This window comes from Bradysia coprophila, chromosome IV, assembly GCF_014529535.1.
Source record: "Bradysia coprophila strain Holo2 chromosome IV, BU_Bcop_v1, whole genome shotgun sequence".
Lineage (NCBI taxonomy): Eukaryota > Metazoa > Arthropoda > Insecta > Diptera > Sciaridae > Bradysia > Bradysia coprophila.
In genome coordinates, this window is record NC_050738.1 from 501804 (window position 1) to 520816 (window position 19013).

At 36.2% G+C, this 19013-nt stretch overlaps 1 protein-coding gene across 1 annotated transcript in view; it reads left to right on the plus strand.

Annotated features, from left to right (window-relative positions):
- The first annotated feature begins 41 nt into the window (after positions 1-41).
- The window catches only part of LOC119066559 (neurogenic protein mastermind), a 55158-nt gene continuing 36186 nt past the window's right edge, over positions 42-19013 (plus strand). Inside the window, exons 1-2 of the mRNA XM_037169106.1 lie at positions 42-790; positions 10832-11460. Of these exons, the coding sequence (XP_037025001.1) occupies positions 11020-11460 (441 nt within the window). The 5' untranslated portion in view covers positions 42-790; positions 10832-11019. The remainder of the gene's footprint in view (positions 791-10831; positions 11461-19013) is intronic.

Below are 19013 nucleotides of genomic sequence, written 5' to 3' on the forward strand. Positions count from 1 at the left end.
GTACAATATCGAAATTGAAATGTTTGTTGAATTTTTTTTGGTTCAGTATTGTATTATAGGCTGCAGTGTAAGCACGCGCTCGCGTACAATTGATCGAAATGTTTTAAAAAGTTGAACATTTGATGGAAATTCAATTTTTGTTTTAATTGTGTAACATAGCGTATCAGCTGAATGTAATGTTCGATTGAATGACTAATTAATCAAAGTGATTGCAATGATAAAAACGAAAAAAATTACGAAAATATCCATCGGTGACAAGAAACAATTGTAAATTTCTATTCTCTGTGTAAAAATGACAGTGTATTCGTTTGTGTTCGTTTCGAACATCAATTCGTTGTTTGTGTATTGAATTCAATTTTTCCGTTTTTTCTTTAAAAAAAAAAAACAACAACCAACCATCAACATAATATACGATGAAACGGAGCTCATAATCAAACAAGAATTATAATATTTTTAATGCCCACAACTAAAGATTTTACAATAGAAATTAAATGTGAACTGTATGTGTTGATTATCGACGTCATATGAGTTTTAAAAAAGAAAAACAACAAATTCGTCTCTGTTATATACAAATTCTACATTGTTTATTCGAAACATTCTTTTTATTTTTGTGAATTAAGTGTAACAACACAGTGAGATCCACACACATTCAAAACATAGTCACACATTTGCAGCAAAACAATTTTGTGATTGAACTTTTATGCTTTGCACCTTTTTCTGTAGTTTTTCTACGGTTTCGAACAGCAAAACGAAACGAAGAACACAAACAACAACATTAGAATAAGTGGTGGTGAGTAGCTCAAATTGATCCCCTTTTTCGACGCACTTTCAAAATTAGAGTTAATAGTCTGACTCCTTTAACATTATACAAAACTGCAAATGGCATTTGTATTTATGTTAATGCTCTCGCAATTGGTCACTGGTGTATCTGTCAACCATTCAAACATCTGTTGCATTTTCATAATGTTTGGTTCGGTATTTTATATATAAATTCACAAAATTATTATATCCTTTTGATTTCAAGGTGTTTCACGGCTTTTGTGTGTTAATTTATTTACAATTTTTGTTTTTTGTTTTCCTTCTCATGACTCAAACATGCATTATAATAGCAAGCATTAATAGCACAGCGTAGAGTCTGTGTCTTTAAAGAGAACTTGCGACAATTTGCAATTAATGCAAAATTTATTATTTATTCAGAGTTTTTGTTTTTATATACTTGTGCACACGGTCAGTATAAGATACGAGGGGTAAATCACGTTGCATACACAGTCGGTAAAACGACACAGTCATTTTTGACATTGATAATTTGAGGTTTATTGACATTCACAATTTGTTTTGTTTTGTTTTTATTATCTTTCTCGATTTTTCTTTTATTATTGTTGTGGATCGTTGGGTCTTACTCATATTTCAAACGTTGAGAAAAATTCTCTGACATCGGTTGTGTATGGCGAATTCTATTTACCAATTGACAAAATGTAACGTGGTAACGGCAATAACACTCTCTAAAATCGAAATGGTGTATACCGATGTACCATTTTGAGAGAATTTGGTTTTTATCAAGTTGATTTTACTTATCAGCACCGTATGGTGTAGCGTTTAAATTAAATTAATTATGCCATACCATACCATACCATCACGATGCGATGGTTTTCCTTCGCCAATATTCGCAATTTCAATTTCAATAAGGCTGGTTGAGAATTTTACAGCTTCTCTTTGATTACCGTTTGGCTGTGCTGCTACTTACTACTAAGCATTGGAGACTGGAAGGGATATTCTCCCTGCACTAGTAGTGCCAGAAACTTCTGCCTATCTACTTTGAGAAACAAACACATTGCTTAGGGCTGTTGCCCGTTTAACGTCCCAGTTTATTCTGACTTCTTTTCGTACAAATGTCTCGTATTTATACCCCAAATCGCGGGTAGTTTGATGCTTTTCATTTCATTTCTTAATTTAACTTGAATTAAATTAATTTTTCTGCAAAATAAATTAATTTCGATTATCTAATTAATAATCTCGAATAATCTAATAATTTTTCGATTCGATAGGTGGTGTCCAGCCTAAATTAAAATTCAAAATAAATAAAATGGTTTCAAACTGAACCGATTGTAGCGTCTGTAACATGGTTCACAATAGAATTACCGGTATAACAAAATCAAATAGCTCAACTGAATGCGATTTCCTTCGGCGAAATTTTATTTCCACTTGCGAGTTTATAGTTTATAGTCAGCGGAAATATCTTGAGATAAATAATTCTATTGACACAAAACTGATGCAAATGTGCTTAGTCTCAATAAATTCGCTGCAGGAGGGTGTTTGAGTGTGAGAAATGTTTCAATCATTTGCAACCCAAGTTAATACGCTAGTATTACAAGTGATATGTATGAACAAATTGGAGGACATATCGTGGACAGCATCACTTAAGGGCGTATCTACGATATTTCAGGAACTGATTACTTTTTACTACTTTTCCGGTAACTGACTTGACTTGAGTAACAAAACGTGCTCCTGTGAGCGCTCCCATGAGAACATTGAACGTGAGGACTTTGGCACGATTGTGAGTCACACCCTAATCTCCCATTTTTGTTCTCCGTGATAATGTTCAAAGCACACATCACTAAATGCCTTTACTTTACAATTCAACTCCCACCTTTTTTACATTTGTGTGTGTTCTGAATGGTATCAGTGTAGGGCACACCACTCTGGTCTACTGTTTACTTTAGTTCCTGAGATATCCTTTAGTGATGTTGTTCACGATATTCTTCGTGGCTGCATTCGTTTTTTTATGAGCTGGCATCTGAGTCGGAAGTTTTGACAGTCTTCTTAGACGACTACCTATATCGTCTTTAGACTCCCTAACCAAAACATACCAATGCACTTTTATCAGACAGTATCACTGAATCAGGAGGACTAATAATCGTGAAATGCTTCACTAAACACTTCAATAAATTTGATTATTTTAACGAAATATTTCACTTAATTTGGTAAAATTTTAGTGAAATATTTCACTAATATTAGGCACAGCACTGAATCGATCAACATCCCCTTCATTCCCTTTGCACCGGATGGTGCAGCAACTCTCTACAGACCGCGACTCTCTAAAGACCGCGTCTCTTTACAGACCTGAACTATCTAGACCGCGACTATCTACAGTCCGCGACTTTGAAATAAGTGACGCATATCGTTTCAGCTGATCCACTCATACAAACGGCTTTAAACTGTTTCGCCATTACCACATTTTTCACCCCTATAAACAAGCATTAGAAAATTTGCATGAGTAGACCAGCTGAAACAAAATGCGTAACTCATTTGAAAGTCACCTGACATAAAGTCTCCTACTTCATTAGTTTGCCCAAATTGATACTTATATGACAAAAATCGTTGACGAATAGGTGAATAGTGATTTTTAGTTACCTTGCTGTTCACTAATTGGTATTACAGGTTTCTGATGTCCCGTAATTGTTCACATACCTGCTTCTAAATTGTTTTTTTACTCACGGAAAATTTCCTGTTGTGAGGCAAGGATTCTTGTGTGCAAGAATGTGCGCTTCTGCGAATCTATTTGTTGTCAAATAAATCTTCTTCTACTTCTTCTTAATCAGCCCGTTGATATCCCCTGCTGGATGTAGACGTCCCCTTTTGTCTTTCATCCTGAACGATCCATTGCCATTTGCTGCCAGTTTGTCCCCACCGCATTCGCTTGATCGAGTTCGTCCATCTTTCTGGTGGTCTGCCCATTTGTCTCCAATTCATTATGGTTTTGGTCCAACGTTCGTCTGTCATTCTCGCAAAGTGTCCTGCCCAATTCCACTTCAGAGATGCCATCCTTTCCATCACATCTACGACTTTCGTTGTTGCCGAATCCTCTGATTCGTCATTTTATCTCTTAAGCGAAATTCCAACCATACTCCGGTCCATTGTTCTTTGTGCTACTCTGAGCTTGTTCTCGGATGCTTCCGTTAACGTTAACGTTTCTGCTCCATACGTCAACTACTGTAGGAGACACGAATCAAACACTTTCCTTTTAAGACTGTTGTTCATTTTGCTTTTAAAAACCATCTTAAGGTTTCCGAACGCTGGCCATCCAAGATACCAATCCTTTTTTCGACCTCTGCTGTCTGATCGTGTAGACCTACTTTTAACTTGTGGTCGAGCTTGTGGTGAATCAAATGATCACCGGGAAATTGAGATATAAATCAATATTGATTAGTGTTTAGTCGGGGATTATTTCTGTGCCACCATGCTCAACCCATACTTCCTTCAGATGCATTCTTCGAATATTTTGTCAATATCTTTGTTTAATATGAGTCAGTCTGGATAACTCATAGATGTCGAACGCATTTTAATTCTCACGTTCCCATGCATTTTAACACGTAAAACGTAAAAATGTAAATTATTTAACATCTCAGCATGAGTGTATTAGCGCTCATATTTTTGCGTTATCATTATGTAACCAGTAAACAACAGTCGAACGCCTAATGTCACTGAGTATTTTTAAATTTTTTCTTTCTTTCATTAGTTCTACAGTTATGCGGCTGATTCAAAACATTTTAAACGAAACAATTCTGTTCTGAACACAGTGACAATAAGGAGTTCGATGAATGTTATTAGCATAGGCACTAGCATCATTAACATTGCAGAAAATCAACAAAATCTATTACTTCATCTGAGTACTGAGAAAATGAAGTACTAGTGTTTGATCAACGTACTTCAAGCAAAAGTGATCATAGTGGTCAGCAGGTCATCTGCAGAAAGTACTCAATTTTACATGAAAATAGCTTTACTGCTGTGTGACACTCTGTCAAGTTAAAGTACCCTATTTAGAGTACCCACTCATGCTTGAAGTGCGTGGTTTGATAGATAATCTAACATTCCACTAAGTTGTAACAAACGGTTTTGGAACATAACAAAACACTATCTAGAGCCCATCACCTATTGTCGTTGTCGATAGCAAATGACCGTTGTGATAAGGAAAACTGCAATTTTTTCAGAAAATAAAATCTCTTTGACGATCGACATTTTCATTGATTTTGTATTTTTAGATCAGCAAAAAAAAGACTGCTCAAATTGCACAGCCAGTAAAAAATCGATCTTTTCATAAACAGAAATTACAATAAATAAAAATCGTCCAATCTATTCCTCCCCAATGTTCCAACAATACATGTTGCGTGTCCTCGTTGAATAGCAATTGAAATTCTTTGCAATAAGTAATCTGTTGAACGCTTTTCCCCTGATGCTTTTTTCATCAACGATCCTAATTTCGTGACAAATTTTTTGGTTTCTGGACCCATGCAATCTAAAGATTCAAAGAGGGATTCTTCTGAAAAACAGAAGACCGAAATCGGACGCATTTTCTATTGGAATTTTTTACATGTGCCCAGTAAGGTACTCGACCCCAGAAGCCAAAACCACTTTCAAAAAAATTCTTCGAAGCTTGTGTGGCTAGTGTGAGGTGATCAAGAACCGAAAACTTGCACTTTTCTTACAAAAATTTCTCAAGATGAACGAAAGGTACATGGTCGTGTGGGGTGTCATTAGAAAGGTAATTGCATATACTTTAAGGGAAAGTAGAGCTTACGGAAGTTTGGTTGCATCTGCGATTCAACATAAGCCTTAAACATTTCAACTTCGCAGATTTCATCGTAGATTCTTCCAAACCCCAATAAGACGCTACTTGCCCTGAAAGTACAAGCAATTACCTTTCTAATGACACCCCTCACGACCATGTACATTTCGTGTACCTCGACAAATTTCCGTAAGAAAAGTGTAAGTTTTCAGTCTTCTTTCGGTTGAAAACTTCAACTGTACATATCTAAGTGTGGACGAATTTTAAACCCAATAAGACCCTAAAAGCTTTAATCTCTTCGCTTCATTGATTTGTTTTTGAACTGGTCATTCGACCAATACTACAAAAAAAGAGGAACAACAGATTACACCAAAGCAAAGCTCCGCATGCATTTTCTTTCTTACTCCGATGTCTCCCGATGTATAAATTGCAAAAGAAATAATTCGATGATGTAATCTAACGGATAAAATTAGGGCATCACTGTATAATAGATGTGCGATGGGCGAAAAGGCAGTAAAAATTGATTTATTTTAATAATTGCCATTTGGTGTAATAATTATACGAACATTAATTGGAAACTCTAAGTGTACGTAATTTTCATTTGAATGCGAAATAAGTTTTTATTGTCTGAAGAGGAAGTTTAGTGTATACAAACAATGCGTGTATATAGCGAACAAACCGAAAAAAAGCCACTCAAATGATCAAATTTTAGCAGGAAATAAAATTGAATCGACCTAACAAGTTGAGCATATCGAACTTGGTGTATCGCATGTATTTATTAGCTTTTTAATGTTATTTTTAACCTTACGATTGTTTGTATTTTATTGAGCTCTCTATGTACCATTGTACTCGCTCTCCCTTCACGCAACGAGACGCTCTGACTAATATTGTACGCAGTTTCGCATTAATTAACATTCGAAATAAGAGATTTTTTTTCGTCTTCTTCATTGAATCCATATTCAATTAACTAACTGCAATGCTTATGCTGCAATAATTAAATCTAAATATTTCGTCTCTGAAGTATAAACATCGAATTGGAATGAATCTACACACCAACTTACAAGCTGTGTATAGATCAACTACTGGCAAGTTTTCGAAGCACACATACACACAGTGAAGGCACTGTTGTATCGCTAATGGTGTTCCGAGTGTGCGCATTGTGAACGAGCATATGATTTTGTCTCGTTTTCACTTGTTACGAAGTTTCATTCAACACTTTCATCGAGGAATGTTTCAGTGATACGATGTTGTTAGTTGGCATAATATTCTCATTTTCTTTTTTATTTCCCATTTAACACCCGCATGGAGCGAATTTCGTTCTTTTTTTTTCTTAAGTTTTTCGAATCGAAGTACTTATACATGCTCCTATAACACTGTAGGTACCACTGTACTACTGTTCAAATATTTCTTTTCGCGAAGATTTTCTTTTTCTTTCGTTTTTTTTTCAATATTCCCAGCTATTTGTCTTTCCTGCTGCTGTTAGCGATGATTGTTGCACGATTATTTTCGTCTTGGATTGATACATTTTAAAATGCGGAAAATTTTAGGAAGCGATAAATTTCCGTGCTAATTTATTGCAGTGAACGAAATATATGTTTTGGGCCATTTGGAAAATATGGTTCAGAGTTCGCCACCGTTCGCAAAAAATGATTCAAAATGTTGTTGGTGTTCCGTGACACAGCGAATCAGATTGAATTTGAATTTTTAAGTTTTGTGGCGGAAGCGGTACGGAATCAAATGTAAAAGGGTTTCCAAGCTATTGACCGAAAAATAGCTTTGATCAACTGTGTACATTGGGCGGGGAAGGGAAATGGTCAATATGGTTTATTGTTCAAACTTAGGCGAGTTATTTATAATAGAGTCAATTTGGTACAATCGTACAATAACTTGGCTGCTAATTATCAAATCAATTTACCCTAACAGATGTCTTCGTATTGCTTTTACAAAATCCAATTTGCAGGCTAAATTATCGTCGAATAGAAACCTTCATTTCAGCCTCCTAATTTCACTTATGGAGACGATATACATTGGCGTCTGCAAATTCCGTTGTATGACTAATTGCAGTAGCCGAAGTTGTAAATTCGGACTAGATTTTATTCGATAAACCTAACTCGTGCGACTAGAGACATCTCCTTATGAATGATTGTGAGTCATCTAAATTTTCTAATTAAATTAAGTAAATGACCAGGTTCGACTAGAAAGATGTTTGAACGGATGTATGATGTGACTTGTCACAGTGAATCATATAAAACCCAATTTGTTTACTCTTCCAGTACGTCAATGCATACGAACGACACTACAATTATTTTCGATAAATTCTTAGAATTACAATACGTAGTTTCCAGTTACGTTACGGAATTTTTTTCCTTATCTTTCTGAATGGATGTAACATCAAAAGTTAAAACGTTTCTTACCTGGGTTATTCAATTACTCGAACAAATACGGTTTTGGTTTAAAGTAACTTTGAGTGATGGCTGGCTCAGCTCTCATATTGTGAAATTGCATTGCGTCTACGTTAACACTTCCATGTTCAAAACACTGACACCATCTTACAACAAGTAAGGATTTACCATAAAATGAAATCCAATTGAGATATGTCATGTATGCTCTCTTGCATTTGCTAAATTTCTGCAGTCGAACGTTGCACGGGATGACTGTTTCAACGATAAGAGACGTAGTTGAAGCCAGGTGGTGCAAATAGATTAGCATGCATTGATTGCACATTAATTGTTTATGAATGGATTGTCTTAGTGGAAGTTAAGGGAAGTTTTGAAGGTGTCGGCTGTCGGTATAAGAAGAGGATTAGAAGAGCTGACAATTTAAATCTAATTCGTCTTACTCATAACAAAGACAACATCAATGTATTACAATTCATACACATACGTACGTGACGTAGTGATGTTCTCATGAAGGAATGACTGGAGAACTAGCGATTTTTAGCCCCGTACGAAGTACTGGGGGCTTATAAGATTAATATGCCGTTTGCAACACGTCGAATTGGAAGCAGACAGTAAGGGCAAATCTGGGCCCTTGGAATAAGGCCGCTACTCGGCCCCAAGTGTTTTTTGCACATAAATCGAGTAAATCTCATCCGATTTTGCTAGATTTTGTTTCATTTGAGAGATAATTGAATACCGAAAATAACGTGGCGAAAAAAGTTTCAAATTTGGGCCCTTGGACTAAGGCCGCTACTCGGCCCTAAGTGTTTATTGCACATAAATCGAGTAAATCTCATCCGATTTTGCTAGATTTAGTTCCATTTGAGAGATAATTGAATACCCAATAGAAAGTTGGCAAAAAATTTTGGGTTTCTAAAATAATATCGTAAATTGTTGGTTTTATTTGAGAGGTACTTCGTACGGGCTTTCGTAATTGCGCTATGCGCAATTTTAAAAATGAACACTTTCAGTAAATTTGACCATGCCCAACTTGACTTGCATTTTGGTAACAGACGCATTAGAGGGTTGTAGACGTATTAGGGTTCCGGGCGTATTACGGCTACGGACGTATTATGGTTACGGACGAAATAGGATTACGGGTCGTACGGGGCTAAGTCGCAGCAAACGCTCCGACTGTTCTGATGCCTTGTTTTTTAAATTTTTATGTAAATTCACGAGGGGAAAACAACAACGGAAAATCCTGTACCACCATTCGCATGAGAGAATTCCATTCGCTCATATTCTCCATTCATTCGATTATATTTTCCTGTTGTTCGCTCCATTTATTTGCTTATATTTTTCATTCATTCGCTCATATTTTCCTGCATTCTACCACATTTTCCCGTCATTCTACCACATTTTCCCGTCATTCGCTCATAATTTGCGCTCGGTCGTTCCACTCACTCTCTCATTTTTTTCCTACATTCGCGCCAATAACGAATGCAGCCTGTCCCACCATTCGCTCTTGTTGTTTCCCCCTCGTAAATTCTTCTGAGTTAGTTCATATTTCGTAGGTCAAACATTGAAATTATGATATAGACTGTAATCAAAATAAGCCCACTGGAGACGTAGGTAAAGGAGCACTGTGTCGCCCATTCCCACTAAGAGATATACTAAAAAGAAGTCGAAATAATTCTCCGGATTTCTCATATTTGTGCTTGTATGTTCTCAGGTTAATGGTTCTACACGAATGTTGATTTCGTTTTTCTGTCTGATACTAAACAAAACTTTGCATGAAAACGTATAGAAACGCATGACAACGCATAGAAACAAATTTTTAATTCCGTTGCTCGACTCAGAATGGGAGTTTTTTTGTCTATTATGATGTCATGTTCTAGAACAGAGTAAGGCTACTATGGAAGTACAATCAGGACGATCATATTCGATTTATTTTGAAGAAATACTAACAAATATTTACGACAGTATTCGATAAGGACCTTGCTTTGGAGTTAGAATTCCTAGAAAGTTCTTAATACATCAGAAAATTGCTGTACGAAGTCAGTTTCCAACCTTTCTGACGTATAAAGAAGTCTATAGGAACTTTAGCGCCAAAATCAGACCCAGTCCAAAGTAGAAAAATCAAATTACGAGATATAGAGCGTATTACTAAATGCTGCAATACTAGGCGATGACCTGTGGCTACAGTGTTCCATTATCTAGAAAAATATATGTTAAAGACATTGAAGTAGTAGATTTTACATCAAATACAAGAAAATGCTTGAAAGAAGACAACCATTGCCCCGTCGTTTACAATTGTTGTTTCTAGATTAAATTCGTATGGTGTGCCAAATTGAGGCCGACGTACCCTAACAAGCAATCTGAACACAAAAACAAACTTATCACAACGTGATCGTACGCTTATTGACCTATTTTTCGATAAACAAAAAAAACAAACATTGCAAGATGTTTTTCCGGTGATTCACCCTGTGCCCAATGTCCATCCATTTATATTAAACTAATTATTGTAAAACTGTACAGGCGTATGCGTGCGTTTATCAGTTGACGCCGTAGTCGGCTGAAAAACTAACTACTGTGACGAAACATTGAAGCATCAACAATAAATTAATTTTAATTGCTTCTTCCTTATTAACTAATTCGATCAAAATACATAAATTAAATTTAGACCTTAGAACAAATATGGAGACATCTCGCACACCATTATACCGCCAGAGTGCAGTTGTAATGAAATTATATTCAGCTGAGTGTAAATTATTAATTTTAAATAATTTTTTTTTGCCTCTTCTTCTGTTTATTCAAATTTATAAATAAATTTGTATGTGTACGAGAGTTCAATTAATTAATTAATTAACGATGCCGTTTTTTTTTGCAGATTCAACAACAAATATAGTCTGACCTCATCACTGTGATGTACGATGCCATAAATACGCGTTTAAATTTAATGTTACAATTGACCAGAAATTTCATGTTTGCTCCAAAAACGTACTCTTCCGCTATAATCATTTACACCACGAAAATATTGTGGAGCGCATTGGCGTCCCACAAGTAGGGATCGACTGCATGGATGCTGGAGGTCTGCCAGTGTTTTCCAGCGCCAATCAGGCGCATCAGATAAACAACAATTTACACCTACAACAGCAACAACAACAGAGACATCTCCAACAGCAGCAACAACAACAGCAACAGCCTCAACAACATCAGCTTGACCATCTGCAACAGAATATCGGTGGTCAAGAGCACTCACCATACCATACCGGCGAATCCGTTCCACCGAAACGGGTTGATCGTTTTCGCCGTCGCATCGAAAACTATCGACGTCGTCAGACCGATTGCGAACCGCGATTCGAACAAACGTTTAGCGGCGTTTGCGAGCAACAGAATCTAGAGACGACCGTTTTGCAGAAACGGTTCCTCGAAAGTAAAGCGAAACGAGCCGCAAAGAAGACGGAGAAAAAACCCGACACAACGCTGGCGGGGAATTTACAGAGCAGTGTTCTGGTGGTAAGTTTTGCATCGATTTTCTTAATTTTCATACATCGCTTTTCGATGTTTTTTTTTGCTTATCGAATGATGATTGTTTTGCCAACCACTTGGCTAATTGCAAATGGGATAAAAAGGGTTACACGTCGGTCCGTTTTTTTTTAGTTCGTTATCTCTGATTTTTATTTATAATTCAACGTGAAAATTCCCATGTCTCACGGCATTTTCGTCACTGTGAATATTTTATGCTTCATGTTTGTCAAGAAAGAAAAAAAAAATTCCTTCGTACCCGATACATCGATGTAGCGATATTTGAAAGGAAAAAAAAAATATTTTCGATTTTAATTATTTGTATCTTCTTTCGTACACATCAAAACGATGTACGTACGTGTTGTATACGCACGCTTTTGCTGTACACATAATCGAGTTTCTTATATTTTTGTGATTATACAACGCGTACAAGTGATATAAATAGCATTTACAATATTGTCAATTATATTTATTGTACATTCGAGAAAGTGGTGTTGAAAATGCACTGTTGTAGGTATACAATGATCATGTGTGTTGTGTGGATTTTATTATTATTTTTTCTGTTTAAAAAAAGAAAAACTTTTTGGTCATAGATATGCGATGTTAACGAGGCGAGGCAAACCTTAAACATAAACATTTAAACGTTGCGTTGCTTTTGGTTATAGCATTTATGATTCAGTGCGAATTGCTTTGTGGCATGCAACAGACGTATTTGTCATAGGAAAAGTTTAGATATTTTCGACTCAATAAATGTGCAGGTCAGCTAAGTTAGCTTTTACCTAACATTAGTTTTAATGGACGCTTTGCGCCAAATATTATAAAATTGTCAACCCGAGACGATGACGCCGTTGGCAACGTATTGCGCAAAACTTCAATTATGGCACTATTTAGTATGGCAGTACTGCAGTGGCATCCTCATTCTTACAAACTTCACTTTTACGCACACAGTCGGCGAATCGGAAATAAAGTACTTAAATGTCTTTAGGCGTCAATGGCAATTGCCTTGTTTACCGATATGGAAAAGGATTTCGTTAGGCTATTTCGTTTGGTCTGTCGAACAATTTTTCTTATCCAAATAGATAACGAAAAGACAACGATCACGTAACACATTTCAATTCAGCTCTTGTTTCAAAAAGTACCCCATTTCGTAATCAAATTACAACAGGAATGTTCTTCTGAATGACACTTCAGTTCCACGTTTCTAGTATTATAATCTGATACATTTTTGCTTACCTATCCGTTCATTACGCGGCAAGCGTATCACGGTACTATTGATTCTGCTAGTTCTGTTGCTTCAACTATTTTGTGCTTTCACTCGACGTTTCTTTTTCTAATCATCAGAAGTGTCGCTACATTGACGACTTCTTTTACCAGAATGTTCTCCTCCTCTTCTATCCGTATTTACTATTCGATCGTATACAAGGCGTCAGAATCAGTTGACTGTAGTTGACAACTTTCGTACGCAGACTGAATTTTCCATAAATCTTTTACTTCATTTATTACAACATCACTTTGAGGGATTCTTTTGAGAAACAGCCTGCCCAAATCGGACGCAATTTCTAGTTGATTTTTTGATATGTGCCTAGATAGGTATTGCTCCCTAGAAGCCAAAACCACTTTCAAAAAAGTTCGTCCAAGCTTGTGTGACTAGTGACAGGTGACCAAAAACCTAAAACATGCACTTTTCTTATGGAAATTCCTCGTAGGCCACGAAACGTGATACGTTGCTTCGCATTGTTGTAGATACACTAATTTCGAAAATCATCAAAAATTGCACCTGCATGAAATTCTTTGAGTAGCGATACTGAGCATCAAATTTTCATTCCAAAACCACATTCATCGAAACACTACCCTTGCATGTTTGGTATTGTTGGAAAGCTACGACCAGTATTATATGGGGGAAAATAGTTTTTTTTTTCTGTTGCTTTTCGGATGCATGGGAACCGTTAGAAGTTCGCCGAAATTATCCATTTTTTACCCATACTTTCAACTGCTTATAGTGTGGATGAATTTTAAACCCAACAAGACCCAATCTGCCCCGAAAGTACATGCAATTACCTTTCTAATGACACCCCACACGACCTTGTACGTTTCGTGGCCTACGAGAAATTTCCATAAGAAAAGTGCATGTTTTAGGTTTTTGGTCACCTCTCACTAGCCACACAAGCTTGGACAACTTATTATTAGTGTTTCTTCTGTGATTAAGGTTGAATTTCGCCTGTCGTTTCCAATCAAGATAATTTACTCTAAGCTTGAAACACCGTCAGCGTTTTAAATGTCATCATACAAAATTTGTATTACAAATGAATAATAAACGGACGCTCTAACGGAACTAAATTAAGATTAAATTTCGTTCGCAACCTACAGCGTACAATTTCATTAAAATTCACGTGCAGGCTAGCGCTATCACATTCCGAAACATCAGTTTAAGACACACACGAAGGAGAGGGTGACATCAAACTTGTTAAACGCACTCATTTCATATTGTGTGAAAAGTCAACTTGAAGAAAACAATTTTTACAAATCTCGTTGGCGCCACAGAGAAATGCAGATGCCACCGCCTTTGATTTACTCAGCAGTGGCTTAACCTGCTATTTCAGAGCCTTGATCACATGAAGCATAGCCAATGACTGACACAACTAGAAAGTCTGGTTTTCGTTTTAATTCTCGAGCAAAAAGCTCTGTGTATTCAGAGCGCTAGATCGTTCTCAACACGAGAGCATAACCAATGGTTATTAACCATTAACCCATTTCTCTCCTGATTGCGTTGATTTGTTTGCGTTTGAAATGAACTGTGTATAGAGTGTATAATAAGGCGATTATCATGCTATATCTTCCAACAGCATCCACAAAAAAAGTATCCTTAACTTTGCTGGTGCCAATGAAACAAAAGAATTCGATTTGCGAAATTAAACTCTTTTTTTCTCCTCGCAAATTATCCGTAGTTTCAACTAAAAATAATCGAGAAATGAATCCTAAATTTTCTGTTGAATGGACGCGCAAAAAAGTAGTTATTAATTACATAGTTGTGTGTTAAATCGATTGCCGTACGTTCGTATATATCTGGTACCTAATACCCGATACATACACTTCTAATTCTAATAAGAGTGATATTAATTACTTACACCCACGTAATCTATTCATCTCTCTCTAAAGATCATGAAACCGTAAGAATTTGACACGACAAACTACCTCACCCTCCACAACAATATCCACAAGTTTTCCGATAAAAAGTGCGCCTGCGCTGTAAATGAAAACAATATTCATAAACACCATAAAATCAAATGAATTTCGCCAACAAATTAGACGATATTACAGCCAACTACAATGGTTGTATAAAAGCGTGCTGTGTCTTTATGTACTTACAGAATAATGACAAACAACAACAACAAAAACGACCGAATATCTGTTCGGGGAAAAAAAGAAAGAAAAAGAAAAGCTGGAAAATTTACAGCAAGAAAAATACGAGAGCGTAGATATCCATAAAAATGATTTCGGTTGCGATTGCTAATGAAAATAAGCAATGTCGCATTTATAATTTCGTGCATTTTTCCCATCCATGAATATGAATCATGGGTCTGCTGCTCTCTCTCCACTCTATACTTGGCACTTTGGAATATGCACTTCGGATTTTATGTTATTACATGTCGTTGATATTGTGTATGGGTAGGCTCTCCAGATATATATACATATATGTACATAGCGCTGTGAGTTTCCATTACACCACATACACTTGATTTGTAAATATTGATTTTGGTAGATTTTTTTTTGCGAAATTTTGCTTAAATTTTTGTGTCTATTTTTGCAGAAACATTAAGATGGCGTTACGTTCGGTCGGAACTGTTTAGTATCACGTTTAGACTCGAACATAAATTGTCCATTCCAAGCAACTTATATACACGTCATTACTCGAATAGATCCATAAAAGAAAATACTTAGAAATAAACATTTACGATTTATACGGAATTTCAGTTGCGTATCCCTCTCCGTTCGGCATGCAGTAACATGCAGAGAATTTACTTTGCGAGTAGAATTGAATGATTTTCGGAATGTGTCTGTAAAGACACTGCGCTCGGCGAAAGTTTTATATTCTTTCGTCACGAAGGTAAAATTGAAGATTTATCCTCTTTTAACGGGCTACAATATAAAGCAACTACAATGTAGCGGAGTACTGTTAATGCTGTAACGTTGGCGGTGGTGTGATGATGGCGACCCCCATCCGTTCCACATTCATTAGTAGTTAGTTTGTGTTGTGCTATCCGTTCGGCACATTATTAAATTATTTTGCATGTTCCATTTCGTTCTAGCAGATAGCATGAAAATGAGGGCTGGGATTAGATTAGAACTTAATGCGGCTCTATATCATTGCTCACAGAAGTAGGGATGGTGTGGCTAGTCTAATGACCAACATAATCTTTTATGAAAAACAAGTGATCAAAGAGATACAGATGCATGAAGTTGTTAAATAATGGTCTGATCCACAGAGTCCTCATCAGGGCCTATTTTTGAGAATTGGATTCCTAAAAATTCCTAAAATTTCCAACATTCCTAATATTCCTAAAAAAAATCCTAAATTTCCTAAAATTTCAAAAATTCCAAAAAGCAATTCTCAAAAATAGGCCCTGAGTCCTCATCCCCATCTTATACAACTTTCCTGGACTAGCTTGAAATTGTGAACCTTCTCCGAAAAATTTCAATAATCAACTCATTCGACAGTTATGCTTCATTAACTTTCATTACAAAGATATCGATTCTTTGACTAAACCAATAACAACAATGTTAGCAACACTACAATCGTAATCTTGAAGTGTAATGACGTTGATGATAACAAACGTTTTGTTTTTATGTAAGCGAATTTCGAGCTTATTAACTTGAACCAACACAAATGAAATTAGCACGCCGTCTGCCTGTTAGATTCTCTGAATCTGAAGATAAAATATTCGAAAATAAAAACTGTGTGTACGCGTTTGTAACCCTGCATGCCATTATTTTAAAGCGAGAATTATTTACATTTATTGACTGGCATCATTTTTCGTGCATATGAAATTCGGTTCGGTTCAAATCACTTTTGAGACGGTCGCTTAGTATGCATAAATGAATAGGTATTGAAAGCAAATATTTATCAGACATACGGTTTATGTGACTACTACATTATTGCTACTTCAGTTTTATAAACTCTAGCACCATTTTCAAAACCACTTCCAATTTAATATTCGCGTGCCCTTGTGCTGTTTTAATGCTACGTGTGAAGCCCGACCTTAAACACGATAACTTCATACGCGATTCGATCGAACGTTTCAATAAAACAAAAATCTATTTGGGGTAAATGTTGGTCGATTAAACCAGCGGGAAGTGGTTGAGGTAATGGAAGGTGTGGATTGCCAAAGAATTTAGCTTTTTCGTTGCTTTGTCTTTTGTATTTGAGTGCAAGTCATTTGTGAAAGAGCAACTAGCAAAAATTACAAAACTTCTATTCCAGTACGTCGCCCAGAGAGCACACAACTATTACGTCTCAATCTTTGTGTATTCAAAAACTCAAAGTGTCGCTTTTCAGAAAAGGAACAACGTCCATTATTACTCTTAACGGCCGCGTAATAAAAATAGGCTTTGGTTACCAAACCAAAGATGTCAATCCTTTCTTACATACCGAGAGTCCATCTGCGTTTCAGTCCCTCATAAAGCCTCCTTTAGATACCTACACCACATTGTCCCACCATCTATAACGAAAATGTTTTTTTCTGTCAGTTTCAGTTTTCGTTTTTGAGTGCAGGAAATGCTCAGTCATCTTACATAGCATTGAGAACAATTTAGTGTTAATATGAATACTATGTGCCACATCAACAGGGAAACTTAAAGTTAAAGTTTTTCTGAACAGGTCCATCGTAAAATTGGAATTTTAAACTTGTCCGGCACCAAAAAACCGTTTAAGAAATCTCACCTTTAGTTCGACACTAAATTAGTTTCTCTACGATGCAAGTGGACTGAGAGAATCATAAAACTTACTGACATCTTTCTGGCCAAGATTCTTTAAATCGATTTTTCACCATGAAGCCATGATGGCTCATTTTTGGTCAAACGGAGAAAAATGTAGATCTGGTTGCAGTCATTTTCATTCGCTTTCTATGTAACGCTTACTCGTAGATATTCTAATAGTCCGTTGCCAATTCGCAACGATAAAAATATCGAATGTCCTATTTAATTTCATACACAAAGACTAATGTAATATCTATGTTCACACACCACACATACACTACACTACACATTCAATCTAGCACTCTACACAACATAAAGGCGTTCGAAGTAAATATCATTTTGTGTGAACCCGTGGCTTTAGCGCTAAAGGTCTCGACTCATAATCGAGAGGTCTCGTGTTCAAATCCGCGGCTGGGCAAGATGATTTTTCCTTCACTCGCTTTCTATGTAACACTTACTCGTAGATATTCTAATAGTCCGTTGCCAATTCGCAACGTTAAAAAAATATCGCTAGTCGTTTTATCGTCAATGAGGAAAGACGTGGTCTCTTGACCCATTTGTGTCGTACTTCATTTATGGGAGTCCTGAAATTTTGTACAATAAAAACTTTCGACTTATGATAGTAAAAGACGGAAAGATCACGACATTCATAGTCACTCAGTCTCTTGTTTTCGTGTGTTTATTAACCTCATCTGCGCCTCGAATCAACAAAATTCACATGAAAACTCTACTTTTCCTCTCTTTATCCTATATCATTTAGATCGTTAGGGGGAAAGTGTTCAATCGAATTAATTAACTTGCCAACCGGGGATGATCGCTTATTTTTTTTGGTTATTCCAACTATATGTACATGATCATGTTGTTACGCAATGAACTCAAAGATTCATTGAGCTCGAATTCTACAGAGCAGAGCTCCAAACATTCACATTGATTTATAAAACATGTCCCAATCAGCGTCTGGAAAGCTAGCAACCTCTTTGTATATAGACCTATAGACCCAGTTAGATGGATTGAACATTTGAACATTTCAATCGAAAATCTAGAAATTTCATCGGGGATAATGGAATTGATTCGGTTTTTTTCCGTTGTTCAGAGATGCTCTCGTCAATCAAATGAATTGGCCTTATTTTAGTATTCTAAATGTTCTCCCATGAACATTTCTCATTAATAATTTCCACGTCGATTTAATAAGGACATTGCTTGGTAGAATGGTGTTTACGAAATTGACCAAAGCCGACTGAAATGAATTTCAGAAATTGTTTCCTTATCTCATCATCATTCTTCTCATTATTATTTGATTGGATTGATACAATACATATCCCGAACCACACATTCACATACATAAATGCCCGCAATCATTGACGGAAACTTCTCCCGTTTACAACGAATAGACCAACAAGTTAAAAGGACGCCAAAACGTATACATGTAACTATAGTTCCAAATATTTTTTTTTTTTTATTAAAGAAGTGTAAATAACCCAGAAAGCCCAAAAACCAGTTGTCTATACATATATATTCATACGAATTACACTCAACTATTTGACTATGGTATTTTATAAAGTACAAATGCA